General features: G+C 41.0%; 1 protein-coding gene and 1 long non-coding RNA gene across 2 annotated transcripts in view; one reads left to right on the forward strand and one right to left on the reverse strand.

The window, feature by feature from the left end:
* The window catches only part of LOC105941033 (noggin), a 70,556-nt gene extending 68,534 nt beyond the window's left edge, over positions 1–2,022 (forward strand). The window contains exon 4 of the long non-coding RNA XR_013098418.1: positions 1,891–2,022. This is a non-coding gene — a long non-coding RNA (noggin). The remainder of the gene's footprint in view (positions 1–1,890) is intronic.
* LOC101486712 (ectonucleotide pyrophosphatase/phosphodiesterase family member 7) lies at positions 339–8,049 on the reverse strand. The gene is made up of 6 exons (XM_004556384.3): positions 7,788–8,049; positions 7,207–7,352; positions 6,204–6,833; positions 3,649–3,883; positions 1,621–1,753; positions 339–1,279 (listed from the first exon to the last, which is right to left on the reverse strand). The coding sequence occupies exons 1-6, from the start codon at positions 8,020–8,022 to the stop codon at positions 1,222–1,224; spliced, it is 1,437 nt and encodes a 478-aa protein (XP_004556441.2). The 5' UTR covers positions 8,023–8,049; the 3' UTR covers positions 339–1,221.
* Between the last annotated feature and the right edge of the window lie 15,461 nt (positions 8,050–23,510).

Consider the following 23,510-nt stretch of genomic DNA (forward strand, 5'->3'; position numbering starts at 1 on the left):
TACGCTGGGACCAAACCGGATGCTCAAGGGCCCGCCTTCAAAATAAAAGAACGCCCGAGTGCCAAAATTCAGCCAGAGGGCTAATTTTAATTTGTTATCCCGCAAGAAAATTTTTAAAGCATCTAGGCTTATATAACGACACAAACTGCGCTTAACATGAATGCAAAAATATCAAGAAAAAAACAATTAAAAACTTATACAGTCAGAATATATAATATTTGATGTCAGGTCTCTCTTGGAAATGAGATTTTTTTTTTTACCTGGATAAATAAAGGACTAATAAAAAATAAAATGCACACAAAAATTGATTTCATAATAGAATAGTTTATTCCGTTAATTTTATGCACAAGATTTATTTTAACATGCTTTACGCAAAAAACAAACTCAAGCAAGTAAACCAGTTAAATAACCAGTTCACGTAGTACAAGTTTAAAGGGCAGCATGTTGATTAAAGTATTGTATTTAAATAAGTTCCATACAAGTCTTAAATGTTATGCTAAAAAGAAAAAAAATGAGGACTCAGCTAATGAGAACTAAACGGTTCTGGCGTACAAGTCAAAATATATATTTGAACTTTTGATATATAGACAATATAAAAAACCCGGAGGGTTTACATTTATGTTGAAAGTTACAACCGGAAGTGTTGAGCACCCGTGTTTAACTTGACATTTTTATCCGAGGAGAGGCGGCAACTGATGAGTATGTAGTTCCTCAAAATATGTCACTTGGCAGCCACCGTAGACGTGTATTCACTTCTTTAAATGAAAGTAGAGACGCGATGGCCTTAATATGATGATCGCTACTTTGTTCTCAGCACCTTTTATCTTAATTTAATTGCTCACAGCCTCACCCCAGCACCTCGTTTTGCTTTATGGCTTTTATGTTTATTTAGTACATAAAAGTAATATAACGTTACGGTAATGGTCTCAGATGTTTATATTCCAGTGTCCCAACACAGCACTGCTTATGGATGTTTATTCCCATTTAATTACAGCAGATTTGAAAAAGACCTAAATGTTCTTCATTCATGCATAAACCAGGGCATCTCCAGTTAAACTTGTTCTGATCCTTCCCTTGTCACTTTGTATTATTTGAAAATAGCTTAAATAATAATTTACACTCTGCTCTTTGGGTTCTAATGCAATTTGCCATGAAAGAGAATCATGCAGAGGGTCCGTCCACAGGGAGCTGCTTTTAAATCTCTCTTCATTATTGTGATGTTCAAAATGGAGTTTGATGTGCGTCTTCTTTTTCCGGAAGATCTCTCAAACTTCCTGATCTGAAACACAAAGTAAAGAAATTTTACTTGGCTCCGACAGTCTCGGTCGTTCTGTCGTTGGGCAAGACACTTCACCCGTTGCTTACTGGTGGTGGTCAGAGGGCCCGGTGGCGCCAGTGTCCGGCAGCCTCGCCTCTGTCAGTGCGCCCCAGGGCGGCTGTGGCTACAATATAGCTGCCATCACCAGTGTGTGAATGTGTGCGTGAATGGGTGGATGACTGGATGTAAAGCGCTTTGGGGTCCTTAGGGACTAGTAAAGCGCTAAACAAATACAGGCCATTTACCATATAGATTTTTATTTGTCTTGGATGTATAACAGTTTTGAATGAATAAGTCATTACCTCTTTGTCTTGCGTTTCTGCTTGAGTAGTCGTTGGACCACTGCTGCTGCAAACACTATGACAAGAAATCCAGCTACCGCAGCCAGTCCAGTGAAGGCGTTTTTCATGTACTTCCTGTGTGAACTACTTTCAGCTGAAAGAAGAAAGAAAAACAAAAAATTCACACATTGAAGATTAAATTTTTTATGAAGCCTTTTGCTTTAATATTTCTGTACTGACATAAAAAAATGTTAGTGTTATTTAATTGTATCGATTTTTATTTGCTTTCAGAGCTCAAAGACGACCCGGTCATGGAGCTTGGAAAAGAAAGCGCCTGGACTTCTTTAAGTTTCTTCTTCGGTCATAAGACCATATGCTGAAGAGACCCAGGTATTTAAGCCCTAGTGGGAGCTGTCTCTTATGGAGGGTCATTGACCCACTATTGATTATGTGCCTCATCACATGGTATGAAAAACGGTGTGGGCCAATATCCTTAGATTTGTTCTATAACAGTTTGAGCAACAGAAGTACTTGGGTAGAATTAAGAAAGGATCATTGTTTGGGGTAAATTGACAGTATACTGTTATGTTAACCACATATTATAACTTTCGTATTTGTGTTTATATCTGCATGTCTTGCTAGCGTGATTTGTCTGACTGTGTCTTGTTTTCTTGCTAGTTCAGTGATGACTTTGTGCTTTACAAATGTGAGAGTTAAATATGGCTCTGTTATATATTTCATAAAAGCCAGCAGGCAAAGGTGTCTAAGAAGAGATCGGTGCATATTAATGGCTGTCCAGCATAACAGTTATCTGTGTGGTGACCAGTCTAGGGGTGTGGCTAAAGGGGGAGGGGACTGCAGTGGTAAGGACTGAAGAAAGTGTTTGTCAGGGAACAACAGTGTCGTCCTGCTCAATCCATTATTGTAAATATAAAGTTACATATACAAGTTGTTGAAATGTAGGCCAAGTTTTAACAGGTCTGAGGTTTATTTTTATAAAAATGTCTGAGTTTTCATAGACAGTCTGACAAGTTTTGGGTCGGCCCAAGTGGTGGGAAAAATCCTATTATGTCAAACAAGTAATATTGTTATTTATTTTTAATATTAATCTAATTTTTAATAGAAAGAACAATAATAAAAATTGAATAAAAGAAATGGCACAGAGTGCATCCTGACCTGATGACTTCATTATTACATCACACGTCAAAGTAAGCGAGCCAATCAGCTTTTAGTGTTTGCGACCACTGAAAAAAATATGTGATCATATCGATAACATTTAGTATCTTACCTTAGTTTGATGATACCAGATAGTAGACACACCAACATGTGAATAATTGAAGAATTATTATTATTATTTAGATCAGAGGTGGGTTGTACTAACTAAATAATATCTGGTTTTGATATAAGCATTTCTTCGCCTTGTTACATCAGCGAGATGATACATGTTTGAGATTCACTTTGACTTAACACATCAATGAGTCATCAGTGAGTTGTTCTGGCTGACATATTCATTTATTACTATGTAGTGTATGCTGACTCACTCCCACATTTACCATTTTTCCAGTCAGATGCTCAATAAAACACCAAATGTGTATTAAATCAACAAATTAACCAGTTAATTCTTTCCTTCTGTTTTGAGAGCCAAATCAAAGGATACATTTGTAACCTGTATTAATGTTTTAGTATTTATCAGTAACCATTGGGTCTTGGGCTGAAGATATCAAATGACTGAAAAGCACAAAAGCAGTAGTAAGGTGCCCATTTCTGCTGTTTTTATGAAGATTAGATGATTTTTGTGAACTTTTCTACTTTTCTTTACTTTCATATATGAGCTCTTTAGACTTCATTGGAGGAAAAAAATGTTTCCAACCTCGCCTCGAGAACACCAGATGTAATTTGTAGTTGTAACCTATAGCAACCCTACATCTGATTTGGACACAACTAAAGTCAGAAATGATGGATGATTGGCCCAGTAATGAAGGAGCAGGTGTTGGAGCGACACACTTTCAGTGCCACGGGGAGAGACTCATTAGTCTGATATAAACTCACCTCGAGCAGCAGTGCTAGTAACCAGCATGTGTTTGGTAGCGTCGAGATGGCCGTCATTGACCTCCGGCTCGATGCCCAGGATGTGACACATCAAGGGGTAGATGTTCACTGTCTCAAAGGGCCCCACCTTTAGGTTTTTGTGAAACGCTGGACCCACTGCCCTGAAGAAAGGCTTCATGTCCATCGCTTGGTTGTCATAGCCATGCTCTCCCTTGTTGAATTGAACTGGGAAATACTGCAAGGACAGGATGGATAACATAACTCTCTTGACCCAGTTTGATAGATTCAATTAGAATCTAACTTTCAAAAGGTAGTCAAATAAAATAAAACCTCAACAGACGTCCACATCTTGGTCTACTCTCAGTCAGTCAGCAGAGGGAGGTATTGACCAAGCCAAAGCGGATTGTCTACATTGTGCAATGAAAGCCCTTTCACCCTTTGTGACTGCTGCCAGCCAGTGATAATGCCTAAATGAGACTGTTAATCCAACTTGAAAATGTTCATTTTCATGAAATACTTTAAAGATTTAAAATGGTTTCATAATTAAATGTTATATATAGTAGTTTTCCAACACATTTCCAGAATTCAGAATACACAGTTGTCTCTGTGTTATGTAACCATCTCGACATTTTTTTCCTTCTCTTAGATCAAACTAAAATGAGTATATAAAAAAAATGGAGGGAACGAAGAGCCAAATTTCCAGTCCCAACATACAGACCTGGGATTTAACACATTTTGTCACTGGATTAAAAGAAAAAATCTATTTTCCTCTTTTTCAGGGTTTTTAGGACATTCCAGAATTTTAAAATTTCCTCTTTTAAATTAAGTTGTGATTTAATGGTTCTCAGTACTGATGGACACATTTGCTTGCAAAGTTGCTGCACAGCAGAGTGACTGAGTAAGTGTAGAGCCAAATGAAAATGCTAATTTTGAATTTTGAGGCATGAATAGCTTCATGAAGCATTTGAGAGCGTACTGCATGTCATCAGCAAGGCCTGGATTATCCTGAGGACGTGCAAATGCACTTGATTAAAATTGTAATGTACTAAGATTAGAATTTAACTCCTTGCGTCTGGCTGAAAAGAGCCCAGTTTAAGTATTTTCAATGAGCAGAATTTAAGTAATTTAATTATTTCTGTAGTCAAGAAATGAGGAAATTTGTAGAAAAAAGCCCAGATGGCATGTACCAGATAATTAATCTGGCTCTTTATCGCTATAGAAGTGCTTGTCATTTAGAATCCTTATGACCACCTACGTAGGTCATAATCACATAAATTGCCTGGTTGTTAATAAGTTACAACAAGAAGTGCGAATGTTTGCCGAAGCTGCACTTTGCAGTTTATTATGTTGCATGAGAACAAATGTCAGCTCTCTATGTTGAGGGTGAATGAACGGAAGAAGAACTGGTAAGACTTTATCGATTCAGATCCCGTTATCGATATCATTTATCGATTTTAATTGCGTCTCATTAGCTTTGCTTTGATAGCGTAGCAGTTATAGCAAAGACATTTTGTGCAAATTAATTTTGTGCTGTTGGAGAAACTTCCCCCTTTTTGTTGTGACCGCTGTATGGGTCATTACTCAAAAGTAATTATTACATATATACATTTTTCTTAAAAGTAAGGACGTTACTTAAGTCCTCCAAGGAGACAGTAATTCATTATCCTACTCGTTAGATTACTTTCACGTTACTCTGTAAAATAGCTGAAACACACGTTCATAATCACATTTCATAATTTAAACCTACAGGCTGCTGTAAAACTATAAAACTAGCTAGAATTGCTACCACACTTTTTGTGGTTGTAAACTTTCTGGAGTCACTGGAATCCTATGAAATGACCATATTGTTGCAGCTTTCTAAAGGCCATTGCTTCTCATGCTTAGATAAATAAGTAGGAGTTTATTCGTTCTAGTTTGGTTGTGTTTGCTTTTATTAATATGCATGCTTACTGTTGTAAAGCAGCATGCTGTAACGCCAACCTTGATGATTTCTTGACTCTGAGCAAGTGGTTTTAACGTCTTGACATCCCCGAGGTCACCAGCGACCTATCTAGGGTTAGGGTTCAGTTTTGCTTTAGCCCCATGTTAAACAAATTATTTCTCATATATTTAGGCATTGCATTTTTTTCTGTTTGGTGACCGAAACATGCAGTAATTCTGTACAAAGGGTTAATGTTAACCAAACTGCTCATTTTAACCTCAGCTCTGATCCTCATACCTTTGACTCGGGGGATGTTCACAGTCTCTGAAGCTAACCATCAAAGTGCAAAAGACTAAGGTCTAAACACAATCAAAACTATCATCTCCTGGCTGATAAACCTATACCTTTACCCTCCACTTCTCCAACTTGTGGACTTTCGAGCTTGTTATCTCTCTGAGGGAAATATTGCTGCGTACAGTTGTACCACACAGCAGCTGCTGACAAAAATGGCACTATGTGATGCCCTGGCATGAGTAAACGTTAGATTTGGCACGTATGATTGCTGCTGAAGATCTTGTCTGACAGCTTGTCAGGTGAGAGTGTGAAAAACACAATTGAGCATCCGTCAACGTACCCCGTTGATTACGTATCCAGGGTCGGCCCATAAAATGATGGGGAGGATGCGATCGTTTTTAGTAAAGCGAAGGTGCTCTGGCACGTCCTCCTTCTTGTACACGTGGAGATGTGGATGAGCCCCTTTTAAGGCATTGTACACCGCCTCCAGCCTGCCTGGCTTGGGCAACAGCATCCCGGAAGGTCCGTAGTCCACCAAGTGGAAGGACAGGTCCCCGAATGAAAAGCCTGGGATCTTTGACAGGGTGATTTCCTCCACCAGACCATTACGATACACGGTGGACATGCCGTGGTCTGACGTGATGATGATGTTAAGGCGGTGAGTCAGCCCGTGTCGCTCAGCTGATTGCCGAATATAGCCCACTGTTCGGTCCACTTGTTTCACCATCTCTCTACGTTCATTCGAGTCCGGACCGTATCTGTGGCCTGTACCGTCAGGCTCGCCAAAGTAGAAGGAAACAAAGTCCACGTTCTTGTCTCTGAACCAGCTCATCACTTTATCTGTGTTTTCTCGCCAAGCGGTCTCGTTCTTGTAGTTGTAAAGCTGCGGCTCCACTTCCTTGTGCATAACAACCTGTCCCTGGTAACTGGAAGCTGTGCCAGGAAAGTGAAGAGAGCCAGCGTTTAGGCCCTGGAAGGTTAGAAAAAAACAAGGCCGCATTAACATAAACATGACATATGCACTTGACACGCTGACAAGTATGTGAAAGCTACATCTGTTCATACTGTGGGTCAACACGCTAGGAAAGCACATCAGTAATACCCGGATTTTGATTAATTTTCTTAAACCTACAGCTTAACCTTTGAAGCAAACTTAGAGCAGCTGTCATTTGCATGCCGTTAACATCTACGCCTGCAGAATTATTTGCAGTCTAACTGCGGTGATCTTCCTGAAATCATTCAGCGAGCCTTCAGAGGTGTTTTGTCAAGAGAAATGGTTTCTATTTCTGTAAACAGCAAAACAGTCTCTCACAGTGATGAGATGGAAATTGTGCTGCGCAGACCTGTCTCTGTGCTGTGATCCAGATAGGCAGAGTGCCATTGTCCCACCACTGATTCACAAACTGACTCTGATAGTAAGACTTCTTCTCTCCGGTGGTTGTGTTGAAAAACATGTTGTGGATTACCCCGTGATTCTCGATGTAGCGGCCTGCAGAAGAGAATCGCTGTCAGTCGGCTTGCTCTCATTATTCATAGCGTGACACATTCACATTAAAAATTCTATCAACTTAACGGGCTGAGTGGCATGACGCTTTTGGACAAGGTCTTACGACCAACTTTGGAGATTAGAGGAATTTAATTTCAAGGAAGTTAAATTTCTTTTAGCAGGCGCTGATGATTCGAGAGTCAGAATACAAAATTTAAAAAAAAAGGAGCAGAGAATTCTTCCCTCAGTCATCCAAGCATAATCATCTTACTCAGCTATAAAAGCTGTTGGACCCTGGGACATTCAATTACGACTAATTCCTTTTTCCTGTGGCTTTTTCAATACTTGCAAAGTAAACTCAGAGCGGTTACTACTCTGTCATGATATGCAGATCCCCTGCCAAGTAGAAGCGCTGCTGTAGAAAATGAAACTCTTTACCTGTCAAGAGGGTGAAGTGTGTCGGACTGGTGATGGTGAGGTACGGAGGGGTGACATACAGGGCTTTGACGCCGTCCTCGGCCATTTGGTCGAGGTTCGGCGTGTCCACGTCGCGGTCGTAATCCCACCGGAAACCATCGAATGAGATCAGCAGCACCTTCTGTCTCTCGTTGTTTACCGGCGCTCCGAGGACCGATGAGGCCCAGAGGACGCAGAGACTCGCGGTCCACAGCATGGTGAACGTAGGCGCCGACTCTGTGGATCAGCGAAAATCTGATTTACAAAAGGAAAGCAACCTCATGAGGTTTGTCAATCCAGTAACTTCTGGGCAAAGTTTCACCAACTTATCTTATCTCAGTGATTGAAGCGACCTAATCTTTTCTGCATGATGTTTATGGGCTGGCTTTATGGCAGCGAGTTGTGTTCTCAGAGAAGTTCCCCAGTTTTCCTCTTGAGGAACTGCAGTAAAGCAGATTAATCTCTCCAGGCCTCATGGCTGTTTGTTTTCCCCCTAACTCGCTTGTTGATGTTGTCTTTCTGTTTGTCTGCCTGCCCGTCTGTGTGTCGGAGTTTCTTGTGAATCACTGACAATGGGGGAATGACACTTTGATGGGTTTCACCTTGAGTTGGGATGGTGCATGATTGATCTGACACCAAGAAAATAAAGAGGAGAATGAGAGTATATATACTCGTCAGATAGCAGGAGACTCAAGGGAGGAAAAGATCCTAATAGACATATTCATTTTAATAACTCTAATGTTTAAATAGCTCCAGGATATTGTTATAAGGTCTTTAGAAATCCACATAGATTTCTTTCAGCAATGACCATGAGGGTGGACAAACTGTTAAAAAAATGAACAGAAGCCTCCTCGGCACTTTAGTTCATATCATACACGGTGTCCCCGTCCAGACGTTGTATCTTTAACTGTGATGTAAACTTATCGACGTCCATCAAATTGCTAGACAAGCTAACTCTTCAAATTTGTTCTTTATTGTGTGTGTCCTTGACAGAGGTTCAAGGGAATAGTCTAATCTTTATGGAGATAAGGGATAACATTCATCAGCTTTCATTTACCTTATTCATATGCATTAGCTTTCTCATATTAACTCTATCTGCTTGCCGTCCGCTGTCAGCAAGATTCGGATGAGTGTTTTGGACTGCTGAGACTGGGGAAAGTCTCAGATCTCTGCTATGAGAACTTTATCAAACACACACACCCTGAACTTGGTGGGCGAGCAAACTTCATCTGACCCTCTCAGTCCTGTATAGAATTACCGTGGGGATCTTCACATTTTCTTGAAGAGAAAAAGTGCGTTTTTTGCCTTTAGCACTCCCTGCTGCCCATACGCAACCATGCAGAACACCTTCCCCAGACACAAGGCCGAATCAAATGCACTCGTTGAGTCACAGCAAAAGCAGTAACAGTACACAGAATAAGACCATGGCATTTCTCAGGGTTGGAGCATGACTTTCTTTTAGCAATGTTCATATGTTCATGTGAATTTTGACTTTTGTTTAACTTTTATATCACTTTCCCATCCTTAGGAAATCTTAGATAATGAAAAGTACATATTACAAATTCCTGAATATGTCACCATAACCCCGACCCCCAAATTCTTAAAAGTCAGCTTGACTTCGGGCATTAAAACGTGGTTCGTTTTTTTAGGTTTAGGACAAATTAACTGAAGGGAAAAACTCCCACATGCTGTCTCACACCACTGCTGTATTTTATTGGATGTGTCACTCTGAGCAATTTCACTCTGTACACAAAAAAAACATCACAGAGCTGTAAATGCAGCGCATAAGGATATATCACCCAATCAGATGGACGTGAATCAAATAAGAAACAAACAAATCATCCCCAAACTATTTTTTGGTGCAGAAAAATGCTTCAACAACATGTTATACATGTTATCACAGACTCAAAATCATTAGACACATTGGGTAGATGGATTAGATTAGATATTGCAGCTAATGTGCATTTTTTTCTGCAGCTCAGAAATAATGGTGCCATTGTATAAAATGTGCGGTTGTGTGGTCCCATGACAATAATTTAACTAGAATGCACATGCAGCTAATGCTTGCAGTTGTGTTATTTTTTCATTTCCATGCACAAATGAAACCCATTCCCTCAGAGATGTTTAGATCTCTGCATTTTCTTGTAATTGTCAGGTTGAAAAGTAAACAACTCATTTCACAAACAAGATATCTGTTAAAACATTTGAAATTCTCGAAGTGCTACAAAATGTTGACTTTTAAATCAGAATTGCTAATGAAAGTGGAGTGAGCTCCACATATAAAATACATAAACTCAACCAGTGCTCTCTTTTATAAGTGAAAATAAATTCTTAACTGCATCTGTATTCTGCTCACTTTTGGGTTTGAATGGCAAGCTGTTTCTTTCCCTGCTGTGACTGGAAGTAGACCATCAAGTTCATGCCAGCGTGCCGAGATCGATGTGTTTTGAATGGTGAGCAAACAAACTTGTAATGCATGAATGGCTTATTATCAGGTTACGTGAAAATAAGTCCAAGCGTAAAGTTGAAACTGCAGGAAAAAGCCCAGTGGAGGTCCACTGTGTTGTTACGTTTCTCACTCAGCTACAAATACAGCACTTTAATACAACATAACATTAACGTTGTTAATTGGAGTGACGATGGAGAATATTAATCAGATTTGTCCTGTTTACTGTTTATTGGGGAACTGAAATAGTTGATAATCTCCGTAGTTCAGAGCCTGAACTACAAGCCTATGCAACACATGCTTTTTCCATGTTTACATTTAAACACTTTACCAAGACTTTGTGCATTTGATAGTGGACATCTGCATGTTTATATTAAAATGTATTGCATTTTACTTGAACCAGTAAAATAAGCAGCAGACAAACGCACTCATGTGTACATACGAGATGAAACGAGCAGCAACCGAAGCCGGCATGGGAACTGATAAGAATTTAGCTGTTCCGATTTATTGATATCACTTGTCGATTCCCGTTGGCTCTGCTTTAAGAGTCACCACCATCTCTAAGCAGCAATAAGGACATTACATTCTTGCAAATTATGTGCATGCGGTGTGGTCAGATGTCAGGGGACAAAAGCTGCAGTTACAGAGGAGGGAAAACGACCCTTGGCCCTGACCATTGTGCTAAACCCTTCATGGCCTCAGTCGCTTATTGGGGTCCATATCAAATGTATACTACTGGATAACGGCTTGTGATTGACAAGTCGTTTACACAGTCATATCCAATCCTTGCTTATCAGTAAAATAGCTGCTTTTAGCTCTCATGTACAGTGTAATGCTCCTCCTGCTGCCGAGCGAAGCAAATATACACAGACGGTCTTTGAAGGGAAGTGAAACTAAGTGTTAAAAACAATGAAAATGTTCCATTGCAGCTATTCTGCTTTTTCATGTGCGTTTTTGACCTTTGTTTTCTTTTTTCTTCTTCGTCTTCGGTGTATTTGTGGTGAACTGAACTATTTCTTCCTTTCCTGTTTCTTTGTCAACCAATAAGCATTTTATCTATGAAAGGCGACACAATCGCTGGCTCAGCACTCTTGTTTTGTTTTTTTTTGAAGTACCGCATGCTAGCATGTCTGCTGTGGTTGCAATAATACCACTAATGCTTCCTTCTGCATGGCCAAAGAGCAAATAGATACCAGTCTGGGACCATAAATCCAACATTAAACATGTTGTTTTGACACTTCCATTTTTCTTTGTCATGCACCAGCTACAAGGGGTAAGTGCAAATGTCCACCCAGTGTCCAAATTCCCCAGACCTCAATCAGACCAAACATCCTTTGAAAGCAACTGAACAAGAGTCCAAAGCTGGGGGGCCACTACAAGGACTTATATTAGGTAGGTAGTTTTAATATTGCGGTACACAGTATTAGGCATGTCGTGATGTGTGCTGAAGCATTGCGTATCAGGCTGGCAGCCTCCAGTAGTTTCTCATGGAAACAGCCTTATCAGAAAACAGGCTAGATTTTAGGGACTGGATGTGAAGGGGGGTGGCAGCTCCTGGTGCAGCAGAATAATAACCGTGGTGCTACAAGGAGAGGAATCTTTCACACCTGTCAGGCAGCCATGCTGAAACTGAATAAGGCAGAGCAAGGTGTGTGTTTATATGTGTATTTGTGCGTGTGTGTGCGTATGTTTTTTAAATGTAGCTGTGTAAGGTCAATATGTAATGACAGCAGAGGGCTCAGACACAGAGGTTCACAGCGAGGTGAAGACGCATTCAACGCTCCTTTTAAAATAATCACAATAATAATAATAAAAATTCAACCATTTTCATTCAAATTCAGTATCCTTTTGGTTGCCATTAACTATCTAATGTCCATGTCAGCGCTTTGTCAAACTGAATTGACGTGTACATGCTGACCTTGAGTGCCCGTATGAATATTTGGACAAAGCGTATGCGAATGCTGCTCCTGTTTTGTGTGGTGACATTGATTTGATGAAAGTGAGATTAACATTTAGAGAGGGTGGCAGTCATTTCCGCCTGAATAACACAGTACACATACCATACAGTATGAAAATTGAACAGCGGGAATCTGACAACAAGTATTACTATAATATATTGGTGCTTCCTTCAACAGGCCACTAGCATGTAATTATTATCTCTTAAGTCACCAGTAAGCCAAATCTATCAGCTGTGAATCTACGGCATATCGGCCTTGCTCTTCACTAATAATTCCCCTTTCGCTCTCATGGACAGCCTGCTAAGTAAACATGTTCTTTTTCTATTTGTTGCACGCAGAGGTTGTCACCAACGGCTCTTTAGTCGCACATCAGAATGTGCAGGAGTTAGAATAGGGGCGTCTAAACAAATATGTAAATGTAAATGCTAATATTTGAAAAGGAACACAAGCATTTTTTTAGTTCGATGAAATAACTCGATGAATATCTCGACTTGTTTTCATGCCTTGCAAGTATTTTGAAATTGCAGTTTTGTATATTTCCTTTTATTTGCTGATATACAAGTATGATCACACTTATTCACATTTTATTTAAATCCAGACAAATTTCACAATTTTAAGGAAATTACTTTTTAAGGCTCAATCTACCTCAGGATACTTTTGTAATTCTTGCCCATAGAATATCATCAGACGTGTGTAACCTGAGGAAACCTTGATGCTCCATGGATGTTTACCAAGACTACATAAAGTACGCTCTGAAAATCAGAAATATGTAAATGTAGCATTATGAACAATCCCTACTTTGACCATCGTTGGAACCAACCAGCGGATCTACACCATCCCAACAGTGATCCCTCGAGATGCTTAACCAAAAGATGAGCAATGGCCACAAAGAACAGTACCCTCCAAACCAGGGAGATTTTTGTCTATGTTATTTCTACATAAATGCTTTCTATCTAACATTCACACACATTCAAAGACAGCCTTGGCCAGTCACCTGAAGAAGTACAGAAGTCAGTAGAATAAACCAGATGTTCCCCATTGAACCATCCAAGGTGTCCTCTGTGTGGCAGGTAGAGCACACGTTGGCCATCCCCACCAAGGTTGGAGTTAGCGTAACACTGGAAGAGCAAATGGGAGAAGAGTGTAACACATAACAGCAATGCTCATTGGCTAGTGGATCTAAGAACAGACCACAACATCCTCCCTGAACAGGATCTAGCAACCCAACAAGAAAGTGTCATACATGAAGAGCTGGGCAGTGCCAGGTCCTCATGTGGTTAAAGAAATTGAATGTACTCCATGAGTGCCTGGCAGCAGAACTTAACCAGCTGCTAATAGATGATGCACCCAGAATGACTAACCGATGCCTGCACAGCACAGACCCAGAAGGGGGTCATTGCAATCCAACTACAGGCCAAAAACCTGCCTTAGCACAACATGGAAGCGACAGAATAGAGCAAAGGTCAACCAGCTCCGCTACATGGATGACATCAAGCTCTATGCCAGGAGTAACTGAAACATTGATTCACTGATATATACCACTAGGATCTACAGCAGTGACACTGGAATGTCATTTTGACTGTAGAAGTGTAGTTGGATGGTAACAAAGCGAGGAAAGGTAGTCAGAACTCAGGGTATTGTACTACCAGAAGACAAGATTCCAGATTCTGACGATGGCTAAAAGCACTTTGGAATCCCAGATGTGAATGGGAGCAATAAATGTGTGACTAGGAAAGCTGCAACCACTTAATTCTATCCAGAGAATAAGGCATGTTCTGAAGAATCAGCTGAATGGGAAGTTCAGTATCTGGGGATTTGACACCTAGGGACAGATACCCTGCTGAGATGATGAACGTGCAAAAGGTGGCGATAAAATCCAAGGCATCAGTGCACGAACGGTTTCATCCAAAGTACAGAACCCTGAGAATGACAGAGGTAACATCCTGTGGGACTAACAGATACATATGGACAACCAGGTGAAGGCTAGCCAACCGAACATAGTGGTGGTGGACAAGCAAAGAAGGCTGTAGTGGTCGATGTAGCTATACTGAATGATAGCAACATCAGGAAAAAGGACACGGACAGCTTGAGAAATACCAAGAGCTGAGAGAGGAGAGAGAGAAGATGTGGAGGGTGAAGGTAACAGTGGTCCCTGAGTTAATCAGAGGAGGCAGTAACCCCAGCTGTTGGTACTTTACTGTAGTTAATCAGGAAATTTGTTTACCTAGATCAGGGGTGGGCAACTCCAGGCCTCGAGGGCCGGTGTCCCTGCAGGTTTTAGATGTGTCCTCGAACCAACACAGCTGATTTAAATGGCTAAATTAGCTCCTCAACATGTCCTGAAGTTCTCCAGAGGCCTGGTAACAAACTAATCATGTGATTCAGGTGTGTTGACCCAAGGTGAGATCTAAAACCTGCAGGACACCGGCCCTCGAGGCCTGGAGTTGCCCACCCCTGACCTAGATTATCCCTTTGAAGTCTGAACCATTTTACAGAAATTCACATTTTTGTAAAATTTAGTTTTTATTGAACCTTCTGACAATTTTCTTTAAATACTCATTTACATATGACTTTTACTTTAAATTATATTTGTTATATCAGACCAACCGGCCTCAATCAGTCTGACTCTGCCCCCACCTCTCCCTCCCACTGTCATTTGGCATCAGATTCCCACAGTAGGGGGCTGCATTCTCAGCTGCATTCTCAGCCCCCTACTTTAGGCCATGTACACACATGCCTCCACACCAACCCACCCAACCACTGTCATCGTCAATTATGCCGATGACTCCACCGTGGTTAGGCTCATCTCTGATGGAGCTGAGAGCGTACAGGGTGGAGGTAGAGATCTGAAGCTGAGCGTCCTTAAAACCAAAGAACTCATAAGGGACTTCACAAGGCGCCCACCACCTGTTTGACCCTTCCACTCAGCGCCTCAGGTCAATCAGGTCCCACACCTCCAGACTCACAAATAGCTTCTTCCCCTGGACCATTCGGTCTGTTAACAAGCACTATCCCCACGCCCCGCCCCTGCCCACCCACCTCACCAATCTCACCAATCTAAGCCATGATCTGAATAACGCCCATCACTCAGGCCACTCACACACAGACTCTATTCAGATCAAGTCTTTGCACTACTGCCAAGAACTTTGCAGCTTGTTCTCCAATGTGCGTCTGTCTCTTATTTTTGTATATATTCTAATTTTTACTACTATTTATATTATATTCCAGCACAGTTGGTATGGAGCACCCACAATAACGTTGTACATTTACAACATGATGATGTAGAAGTCTCAAAAATAAAAATACCCCTCACTTATCTAATATACATGACTTTGGCTTTAAACAGTTCAAATGCAGTGTTGTGTGTCTGCGTTGTTTAGTGTCTTTCCATAATGTTCAAGTAGGCAAAAAGGTTTTTTAAGGATATACACAAAAGGTGTGAAAACTTGAATTCAGGAGATGTGTGTTGATAATTAAAACCATAAAATTAGAAGTATTCAATTAATGTTGTTATTTTCAAGTCCCACAGAAAGACCAACAGTGATAGTGAACTGACCCTATTAACAAGTGTTGTTTGTGTATCCAAAGCCTGTTAGCTTATTCCTTTGTGACACAGAGCTCTATTGTTTTTCAAAAACTATTAAAACCACATCAGTGAGTCACACAGCTGCACAGGCTGACATGTTCTTTCATTATCATGAACACACACGCTTTAGCTTACTTTGACTCAAACCCACACACACAGGCCTTCTGCTTCAGATTTCCACTAGAGCACCAAATACAATTGGAATTAGTCCCAGTAAATACACTACTACTCACTGTTGGAGTAAACAACAATTACTGAGCCTTTAAAAAATAAACACAGTTTATTTGCAAAAGATTTAAAGAACTTGGAGAAATATTGGGATAAAACTAGCATCTTCTTTGTTTAGAATTTAGGAAAAATATGGAATAACTCCACTCTTCATCAGGTCAAACAGTAGTGCCACTTTAAGGCCCAAATGAGAAGAGAGAGCATCTCTGAACCTCAAAGCAAATGGTCTACAACAGCAGAAGGCCACACCGGGTCCCATGCCTGTCAGCTAAAAACACAAAATTAGACAATAGGAGATTGGAAAAGTGTTGCCTCATCTAATAAATTAAAATTTCTGCTGCAAAATTCAGATGGTAGGGTCGGAATTTGGCACAAAAACACAAAAGCATGCATCCATCCTGCTTTTTATTAAAAGTTCAGGCTGTTGTTGGTGGTGTAGTAGTGTGGCAATATTTTCTTGGCACTCACTGGGCCCCTTTATTTTTCTTATTACTAAGTTAATATACTGTGTTGTGTTGTTTGTGTTGCGTTGTGATGTGTCGTGTTGTATTATATAGAGTGCCGACGTAGGACAGTTTTCCAATTTCATTGTACCATTCTACTATATATGACTGTGCAATGACAATAAAGAGTTATCTTATCTATCTTTATACCAACCGGGCATCGTTTCAGTGCCACAGCTAGCCTGACTATTGTTGCTGACCATGTCCGTCCTTTTATGACCACCGTGCATCCACCGTCTGATGGCTGCCTCTAGCAGGATAACACACAGTGTCACTGGTGATCGCTGTGCTCAAATGACCTCCGCACTCACCAGATCCCTATTCGGTAGAGCATTCTTTGGGATGCAGTGGAGAGAGAGATTCCCAACAAATCTGCAGCAGAATCTCTAAGGAAAGTTTGACAGGTCTTGTTGTCTCGGAGACATGACGAACTAAGGTGATTTTGAAGCAAACCCCATATTAAACAGTACCAAAGTAGCTCGTGAGCCTATATGTATTTAACAGACTTTCCTAATCCATAAAACACATGCTTTTCATATTCAGAGGGGCCAGCAGCGATGAGCAAACTTCACAGTATGCAGAAGATAGTAAATGGCCATTATTACACTGAAATATCTCTAACTCTCCATGTGTAGCATGTGTGTGACACAGAGAGAGGGAGAATGAAGGTGAGAGAATGAGTAAGAGCTGGGAGCAGAGTGGAGGAGGCTCAGGCTTGTGGAGGCAGCTAGGCTGATTTGCAGCTTCATTCCAGCGCGTGGGCCCTTTCAGGCTCTGTTGCCTGTAACAGGTTGACGTGATAAACTCTGTAGCTGAGCCAGTCAGATGTGGCACATTGAAGGCACCCTCCTCCTCTCGCCTTTCCCCCTGGCCTGGTGTCTCATTGTGGCGCTGTGGGGCTCCAGTGTGCTGGCGTTACACTTTCACACAGCAGTAATTGATTTCTTTAATTTGCTTCAAGAGAAACTGTTGTCAGCCAACCAAGCAGGCATTTTTCAGGCCACTTTAATTAAATGCCAGGTCTTTAGGTGTGATATGAAATTCGTTTGGCTCCTCTGATCTTCTACTCCTCAGACAATTCATTAACATTTTCGTTTCTGCCTTTATGTTTTACACAAAGCTTCAAAAAAGTAGCTCATCAGTGACATTTGGTTTCTCGCGCTGTACATTCAATCACTTATTTAAGTGCATTTAAACTAGAGATTAAGTGCAGTGTAGCTGTTTCACATGCAATAATACTGAGTTTGTAGAGCCTCAGTCAGCCAAGAAATTCGAGAGAATAATAAAGCAGGCCTGCGTGTATAGAATTAACTGCATTCGATGCCAAATCAAGATTCGAGTGTGTGTTTGTCAACGCCTTCCTTCACTCTGGCACCTTGCAGCTACACTTATTCCATGTTTGCGGCTTCATCCTGACGACCTTTGTCTCTTTCACAAATGTCTAAAGCGTCATTAGGGCTTCGATAGTATCAAATCTGCGTTACAGCTCACATGTAATACCTGGTGAAGCAACACTGGGCAGGTGTTATGTTCAGTCTAAAGCAGGAGAACCATTTATTTCAGCTATAATAGCAGGGCAGCAGGCACACCTCCCTAATAATATCCTGATGCCTCCCCACTCGCTCTGACTCAGAGATCTTCTGAAAGGCCCCTCTCCACTCATCCTCTCAGAGTGGCCTTCCTCTCATGGAGATGAACAGCAGCTGCCTCTTCCTACCTCCCACCATACGTCAACACATCAGCACCACTCTGCCTGGCTGCCTTCAAACGCCCAAAAATACGAGGCCCACTAAACCCGAAAGCACAGCCTTGCCGCAGTTCACGTAACAATAGCTGATGTGTGTTGACAAAAATATTTCTGCTATCAAATTGTGTGTGATAGTTTGGGAATTGAGTGGAAAATCCATACGGAATGTATGATACCTGGTTTTCACACTTTTAAATCGCAAGTACGAAAGTTCCGTCTATATCAAGATGACTCTTATTTATGTTATATTTAGTATTGTGAAGTCATTGGGTACTCAGGGCCGACATCTGTTTTGTTTTGGGGGGCAGACGAGCTGAATAATAAATAATTGAATTGTTATCTTATTTCTTATTGTTGAATTTTAAAAAAAGGCACAAAAACATCATATGTGCCGTAGTCACCATGTGATACGGGGTAGCTGCAGACACGAACATTGGAAAGATTCCCAGATTTGAACTCACAAGATCAATAACTTATAAGCAAAATGTTGTTAGAATACCAACAATGGCTCCCTCCAACCACGGCAAAGTAGACACAGAGCTAAAATCTAATTTTCATCAACTCAACCATCTACACAGTGCAGCAGTGAAAAGAGATACTGCTGCTACAATAAAAAAGAAAACAATCTGTAAAGACTTTTGTGTGCAGTTTATTGTCACTGGAATTACTTCACGCGTCAGTGGTCTGCTCTTGGTCCTTCTACAACACTTAATTTGGGGGGAAAAAAGCTTTTGGCAAGAAGACAAGCATACAGTGTTTCTACACTCATCCTGCTGGAGAAGTTTTCCTGAGATATTATTAATCCGAGGATAACATATTCTTTTTAACGTAAGGTTTTTCTGTTGGATAAGTGAAATGTGAAGTACTGTAATGCATCAAACACGTGCTTGTGCATCTTTATTTATTAATCATATAGCCACACTCTGAGCTGTCAGGCTCTTGAAGCACTGAGACTCATTTTCTCTGACAGTTAGCATTTTTTTCTGACTGCCTCTTTCAGCTCATCATCTGTGACTGCTCATCATCTGTACCTGTGACAGCTTTAATTCTTGACTGTTTGGCACATTTTCGCCCTGGTTCATTTCTGCAGTGAAGACATTATTTCATCCGTGGCAGAATAACACGTTGCACAAACCTTCTGCAGGTTAAACTGAGATAACCAAGCAACTTTAGGACCGACTTAGAGTATTCACATGCTAATCAGTGTGGTATCAGTTCCCAGAGTTGTTGGCTTGCCATGTATAACTGCTTTATCTGACATGCTATCCGGTCGTTAAGTCTGACATCACTAGCCGTGTCTGGGCCTAAACTCCGCTGCAGGTCCATATATCAAACGATCACTATGGCATTACTGAGAGTTGAAAAACTGTCTAAAGTCTTTCATCTTTAATAAAATGATCAGCGTTCTGCTCTACCAGGTGTAACAATTGAGTTTAACATCCAGGCATCTATGAAAACGGAATTTATGACATTTAACAGAGTTAGAAGTTAGCAGGGAGTTAGCTCGCTAGCTTCTATCTAAATACAATATAGCATGTCCTGACTGCGGGGTTTTGGAAACAAATTAAAACGTACAGCTCTGCTATCACTTCCAACATAAATGAAGACAGAAAACTAAACAGCAGTGACGTTTGTAGGGTTACTGAAGTTTGGCTAGCTGGTATATAATGATGTGCTACGTGACCGCTAGCGACACAGCTATGTTAAACAAGCTAACTTTTTTTTCCACTCGATAAAAGTTAACGTGAGTGTTCTCGGTGGTCAGGAACAAATGTAATCGCATGGCAGGATGCTGTAAAAGGACCAAACTTCAGCCAGGAGAACAACTGAGATAATCCATCCACAATACGAGGTTAGTCATTCATATACTGCTGCATGGGCTGGGCTGTAGTTACATCCTAAGGTTTTAAAAACTGAGCTTAAATAAATGATTAGCGGTAATAAAAGCCGAGGGAGGTCAACAGTGATCACTGACTGTTTTAGGAGCTTTTTGAGATTAAATAGAAGAAAATACAAAACATTAAACATGTTAACAACACAAAAGCCATATTAAACGCAGACTACTTTAGACCCGGAAGTAGGATTCACTCACGTCATCACATAACGACCGGATTAGGACTGCTGCTAATAAGTAGCTTTTCTAATATTTCATATGGGGTTAGGGTTGGCTAAACATATGGCTACAAGTCTAAACCCTAGCTAATATCAATAAGGAGGACATGAATTTGCCATGTTTTTGTGTTTATTGTCACGAAGTTGACAATGTGTGAACCAAAATTTTCTCTGAATGTCTGATTCCAGGGGGTGAATTTTCCAAGATGGAACTTTATTTCATTTTCCTTCATGAAACAAATGCCACTAAAACACTTATTCTAAACAGACTTGAAAATAATGCCTACGCCCTTTAGATGACTGTACTGGATATTGTGAGCAAATATTTATCTAGCTCTTCCTTACCACTGATGTACCCTTGCCGGCTACAGTCTTTATCCTCTTGGCTCTCACGTATTCTCCCAGTTGCCTTTATCACAGGTGACCAGTACTGATTTAGGCTAGCGCAGTGCTGCAGTGGTTATCACTGTTTTCTCTGTCCATGTCCACCAGGGCTGAGTCCTCTCCGGGTTCTCCCTGGTTGGTTAACTGGTGATTCTAAATGTGAGTGTGGATGGCTGTCTATGTGTAAGCTGTGTGTTAGACTGACTGATCTTTCACCTAGCCAGCTGGGATGACTTCTCCTTCACCCTGAATTGGATTAGAGGTTAAGACATTGAATTGATGAATCTAAAATGATATAAAAGATACATGCAACCTCCTAGTCTTAAAGGGGAAGTCTGTGTGGACTTGCACTCTTTTTAATGGCCATTAGGGAACGACGACTCCTGTGTGTTCCCATTAGAGTCAAACAGATACAATCTACCGTACACTCATCATGTTTCCAAACTATCATGTACTAAAATTTGAACAAATGTAATGTTGAGCTTTAAATTTTTAATTTCATTAGTCACATCAGTCTATATCAGGGGTCTCAAACTCCAGTCCTTGAGGGCCAGTGTCCTGAAACTTTTCCATGCGTCGCTGCTGCAACACACCTGAATACAATTAGTAGGTCATTAGCATTAGAATTTAGACAGTTTTTAACTCTCAGTGATGCCACAGTGATCGTTTGACTTTGGGACGTGAAGCGGACAGAGTTTTGGACCCAGATTACTCAGTCCCCGAGGCTCCTGACTACGCTAGCCGTAGTTCTCTGACAATCCATCAAGCCATGTGGCTTCGTAGCTTACCAAACTCGTACTAAAACATTGTTGACAGATTTTTGAGCGCCGTGTACCACAGAAAATAGGTTCAAGGTTGGTAAGCACAACCAGAATTCATATATAAGGTGCACCGGATTATAAGGCGCACTGTCGACTTTTGAGAAAATTAAAGGACTTTAAGCGCAGTGCAGAAATAGTGCAGAAAACACGGTTTTCCAAACACATTTAGTTAAATTTACTTGAGTAGGGTTAGGGGGTTAGCACTTCAGTATGCAGTCTAGTTCTATACTCTGGCTAATGACCTACTAATATTATTCAGGTCTGTAGCAACAGGGACACGTAGAAAAGTTTCAGGACACCAGCCCTCAAGGACTGGAGTTTGAGACCCCCAGTCTATACAGTCTTTAGTACTTTACTGAAAACTGTGTTAAGATCATAGACGCAGTGACACTGCATGGCCCTAGAGGTCTGTATTCTCTTATCTTTCATAGTTAAGAGAAGTTTGAACTTTTGTCCGTATGACTTCTTTAAATACAATATGACGACTACAACACGAGGAACTCTTTGTTGTATTTGCTTTGGGTAAGGGAGCTTATTAACTTAAGGTTGTGGCATACAGTACCAGCAAAGAGTGCAAAACTAGCATTTAGTGTGGTGCAGGCGGCCAGTCCGTCTTAAGAAGTTTAACTGTGGATGTTGCTGTATCGCTGTCTGTTGGAAGTATGACCTCGGGGCATCATTAGGCAGCAAATTCTAACTGTTGTGAGCTGCTGCTGGAATTACATTTTTTGTGGTTTACAAACATACTGAACTTAAGTTTGCAGAACAGTTGTTACTGTGTTTTCACAAACTTTGGACTTTACCCATTTTAATTATCTTAAGCATAATCTGCCATTTACACTTTGGCATTCTTTCAGTTCTTCCTGCGAGTATTTAATCTTGCAGAAGGAAAATGATCGTTCTTTAAAGTGTAACAAACATAAGCATTTAAGTAGATTAACTTGTGCATTGCACACAACTGCTACAGCGAGTAGAGCTAAAGATTCAAGTGTCAAAAAGCCTTGCACATTAAGATATTGGGCCTTCAAAAATGAAGAATCTGGGTGCGTGCAATGTCAGGACTTCATCCAAAATGCATTTAAAGAAAGGGTTTTCATCTGGAAATAGAGGGGCAGGCATTGTAAATGGGACATTAAAAGGAATCCCACATCAATTTCCCATACCAAATGCTGCAGAACAGGAGTCATTTTGACAAAGTAGCCATGTGATTATTTTTTATTTCCATTTGAAAGCAATTAGCTGAAAGGTCCTTCCCTTGAGTTTCTGTGGCAGAATGTGTGGAATGACTCAGGATAATTGCTGTGAAATGAACAGAGTGCCAAGTTGAGAGAAGCACGAAAACCGCAAGGGTTCCCTCTCCATGGAAACGCCCTCTGCCTTTGTCAGTGCACCAGGAAATTAGGCAGCAAGCGATAACGGGGCTTGAATGAGTAACAAATGCAGGGGGGCGAGTGATATTTACTCCATTTCAAGCCATTACAGAAATTGAGTGTTTCCCCACGTCTCATGCTGTGCCTACTGAGTGCTGGATACAGGAGGAGGAGGGTCATTAAACATGGCAGCCGCCAGCGACGTGCTGGAGAAAGCCGCTTGAACAACACAGTGTTTGCACCACCAATGGGCAGGACAGATATAATGAAGCCCAGCACTGTCAGTGTATGGCACCAACTGATGATACTGATGCCTGAAAGGAGGACAAGGTGTTAGACGAAAGATGAGGCTGAGACGGTGTTTGCGGCTCATCTCGTGTCTTTGCCACAAGCTGCCTCCTCAGCTCCTGCCCTAATTGCTGCCTTGCTTGGAGGCAGCTCTCCCTCGGTATGCCTTTCATGCTTCCCTTAATTACGTCAGTCGGAAAGGAATGTGATTGTTATTGTCATTACTCTCGTTAGTAATTAAGCAGCTATTGACTCCTTCCCT

The sequence above is a fragment of the Maylandia zebra genome, linkage group LG4, assembly GCF_041146795.1.
Source record: "Maylandia zebra isolate NMK-2024a linkage group LG4, Mzebra_GT3a, whole genome shotgun sequence".
NCBI lineage: Eukaryota > Metazoa > Chordata > Actinopteri > Cichliformes > Cichlidae > Maylandia > Maylandia zebra.